The sequence below is a fragment of the Grus americana genome, chromosome 3 (genome assembly GCF_028858705.1).
Source record: "Grus americana isolate bGruAme1 chromosome 3, bGruAme1.mat, whole genome shotgun sequence".
NCBI lineage: Eukaryota > Metazoa > Chordata > Aves > Gruiformes > Gruidae > Grus > Grus americana.
The window spans coordinates 112,089,152-112,092,781 of NC_072854.1; the positions used below are offsets into that span (position 1 = coordinate 112,089,152).

Here is a 3,630-nt window from a genome sequence, read left to right on the forward strand (position 1 = left end):
TTAGAGTTCTATCAAAGATATTAGAGGAGTGGTGTAGAGGGAATGACGGAGTCCAAAAGTGGGAGCAGGTGCCTGGGGCCTGGTCAGCGTCACCTGGAAGGAGAAAAGTGAGAAGAAAAACAGGTGACCGTGGTGCCTTGTTTTTGAAAAGGCGGTCTTGAGTTCTCAGAAGCCCTGTCAGCAGGGGGAGATGCTTAAGGGCTGGTTGTTGACAAGCAGAGGAGGAGAGGGCAGGCTGCCTTACCTTTCCCAGGCAGTAGTCTGCTGGCCCTGGCTTCACTGTTTTCTCGCCTCCAAGTCCACTTTTGGTTCCCATTGTGTACATGGGAGCCTTCTTTTTGTAGATGTCCAGTTCCACTTTGGGGAACGCAGCAGGACCTGGCGTCTGTAAGAGAGGCGGGGAGGTTGCTGGGTACAAAAGGCAGGTGCCGATTCTTGCCAAGTGCCCACAGGGGCTGCGCGAGTTGAGCTGGCTGGCCAGAGAAGTGGTGTGAGGGGCGCGGAGCGATGGGAACAAGGGCACCTCCTGTTTCCCTGCAGAGAGGCAGATTTCCCCGAGGAGGAGGGAGGTTCCCATCAGTGCCGATGAGCTTTGCCCCACCAGAACTGTTAGTGCTGGAAAATGAGGCATCGCAGGTGTCAACAGAGCATCCCCTCTCCCACTGTTAACAGCAGGAGAGCCAGGGGACCCCGTGGCTTCTCGGGTTTTGCCGCTGGCGCATAGAAGCGTGCGTTACGAGAGGCTGCAGCAGGCGCTGGAGTCCTTCTGCCCCGAGGAGAGAAGCTGAGCTTCAGCTGCTGACGTGAGAGAGCAGAGACGCATAGCTCACCTTGGAGAGGTCTTCAGCAAAGCCATTGTGCTTACTCCTCCCTTTCATGGAGTAGCACGGGCTGGCGTGGGTGTAGGCTGTGTTGGGTCCCACCAGCCGAGGCAGGGTGTAGGTGCCAGGACCTGGAAGGGCAATGGGAAGAGAGCGCGTGTGAGTCCTGCAGGGAGAGGAGCAGTACCAGAGCGGGAGAGAAGCAGCCTGCCAAGCCTGCTACAAGGAGCAGGAAGGATGCCTCGCCCCTCCTCCCAATGCCTCCGTCTTCTGTCGCATGCAGCGTGTGTTGGCAGCTCCAAGCCTGAGTTGCCAGTCCTTCTGTGGGGTGGGAGAAGCTGGTGCTCTGGGACACCAAGCAAGCTTGTCCTGCTGTGCAGGCTTTTCCCTAGGCCTGTTGAAAAAGCCGCTCGGCACATTTTCCCTGGAGGGCACGCAGGCTGCAAGTGTTTGCGTATTTGCCCGAGTTCCCTCACCTGGAGATTGGTTGGTTTTGAGAGCCTTGTGCCGGAAGGCCATGGACTGCACCGGCGCGCACTGGTAGAGGTGTTTGTCGGCCTTGTCGGTGGAGTAGTCGCCTAGGGCAGAGGAGAAGCAGAGAAAAGCAGTGAAGCTGGGCTCTTTTCCTCAAGCCAAAGGGGAAAGGTCAGGAGGAGGTGCTCAGCCTTGTTCGCTTTCCGTCTGGAAACCTCTGAAGCCTCTTCAGGGTGCAAGCTGACGTTTTGTACGCCGGTAGCACAGGGCAAAAGGAAGGCGCGCTTGTCTTGCCTGAAGGAAGTGCTAGAGAAATGGTACTCACTTGGTCCAGGGGTGATCTCTGTCTTCACCTTGGGAAGTCCGCAAATGTGCTGTGCTGGAGCCGTGTGCTTCCCATGCCTGGTGATGGAGGGCTGGACATAGTACCGAGGACCCGGAGACGAGCTGTCTGTCATGGGTGGTTTGGCCCCTCGCAATGTGTATGCAGGGGCTTTGGTTTTGGTGGGATTGTGAGCCAGGTATCCTAGGAAGAAAAGCTTGTGAAAGGACACCTGCCTGCAACGGCATATTTAAAGCTAGTTTCTAAGAAGTGGAGTGGCTGGAGTTGCTGGCCTGAAGAAATTCCCTTCCTGTGCGACTTTTTCCTCCAAGCGTGATGCCAGCAGGCCAACACGGTGGTACAATGACTTCCAGCAAGAACGACGTAGGCATTGTGCAATTCATCAGAATACCGCCAAAATGCTGTTGTTATGAAGTATTGCACCCCGAAACAGTTGCTCAGCTAACTTGGCATGAGAGCATGGAGGCCTGGAGCAAAGGGGAATGGAGCTGTGGCTGCTTGTCCCCTGGAGGTAGTGGGTGTGGTGCACCGCCCTTGCGATGGTGGTTTTACCTGTTGTCCCAGGGATTGAGTATTTGGGTCCCGGGCTGGTGAACTGCGCCAGGATGGGACCTCGTGGGCGATGAGGTCTCCAGGTGCCCACGTAGGCTCCGTCCGTGTTGGAGGTGGCTACAAAGCCTACGGCAAGAGCAGAAGAGTTACCGAAGGGCTTCCCTGACAGAGGCCCGGTGCGAAACCTCCCTGGGAGGAGCAGCAGTGCTTCACCTTTCTCGGCCTTGGCCATCGGACTTGGAGTGGATGAACTACTTGACTGCTGCAGCTCTCGGTCGCGGAGCGCGGCGAGGGTGAGCAGGCAACCTCTCGGTCAGGAGAGGTTCTGGTGCCTGCTGCCAGGTGGCCTTGGGGACATGCCTTGGCTTGTCACGGAAGTGCACTGTGACCTCATACAGGCTCCTGGCATGTGTCAGATGTGACATTTGTGTCCTAGGACTGATTGAGAGCTGGGGAAGTCCAGCTTGCAGGGCCAGACCTTCATGACGTGTGCACGGCAGAAACACGCAACGAGGGAAAAACTGATGGCGTTCACGCGTTTAATCTAGCAGCCTTACGTTCTTCTACTGTTGGGCTCACGTAATAATAAGAATGTGCATTTGAACACCTGGAATTTCTATTTCGCCTCTTATTTTCCGCATGTGTCTTAATCTACATTTTTTTTTTCCTGGCAAGGGCAACGTGGGCCTGGTGTTAGTAAGCAGAATTTGCTGCCGGGGGCTCTCGCTTAGCAAGGTGTGGCAATACCTCTGTGGTGCCGCTTTAGGGAGTTTGTCCTTGGAAACAGAGGCAAGAGAGGCCTTTCCCAATGTGCAGAAGAAATTGTGCAGACTCGTGTGTACTTTCTAGGTTATGCAAGAAAAGCTAGTTACCATGTTTGAGGCATGACAGAAGCCATCACGCAGCACCAAAACCATCACATTCTGGCACAAGATAAATGTGCTTCCCCTGTACTTCCCAACCCTATTGGCTATAGGAGAAAGTAGGAGGCTTAGGGTGGTGGGATAAGCGTCCTGCAGTGCCCAACTCATCCTAGTACGCCCTGCCTCTGCCCGCAGCTGGCTCACGTACAGGTGAGCTGCTGGGCTTTCATTTTACAGGGTGGTTGACTCTGAATGTCAAAAGTTGTCCTGGAGACTTCCTCACCTGAAATGCCATCCTTTCTCCTTTCTGAGCCTCCTCAGAGGTTACTTCTGAAAATCTGGCATGATTTTTAAACAATTGTCTTTTCTGCTCTTGTGACTGCTGCCACCCGCAAACGCAAAAGCAGAGGGAGAGAGAGAGGGTTCCCAAGCCAGTACCCCCAGGGGCAGAAAAAGGGAGCTAGTGCCGAGAGGCAGCTCTGTCTCAGCGTGGGCGGGGATGAGGGCGAAGGCGGCAGTTTAAAACCCCGTGTACCCGCCCTTTCAGCAAAGCCACTGAGGCGAAGGGCTCTGGAGC

The 3,630-nt window shown here is 55.3% G+C and overlaps 1 protein-coding gene across 1 annotated transcript; it reads right to left on the reverse strand.

Moving 5' to 3' along the window:
- On the reverse strand, nucleotides 1–2,422 carry LOC129204587 (outer dense fiber protein 3-like). Its single transcript, XM_054820813.1, has 6 exons — nucleotides 2,191–2,422; nucleotides 1,621–1,821; nucleotides 1,298–1,399; nucleotides 831–952; nucleotides 245–385; nucleotides 1–93 (listed from the first exon to the last, which is right to left on the reverse strand). Exons 1-6 carry the CDS (start codon nucleotides 2,420–2,422, stop codon nucleotides 1–3), a joined length of 891 nt encoding a protein of 296 aa, XP_054676788.1.
- Between the last annotated feature and the right edge of the window lie 1,208 nt (nucleotides 2,423–3,630).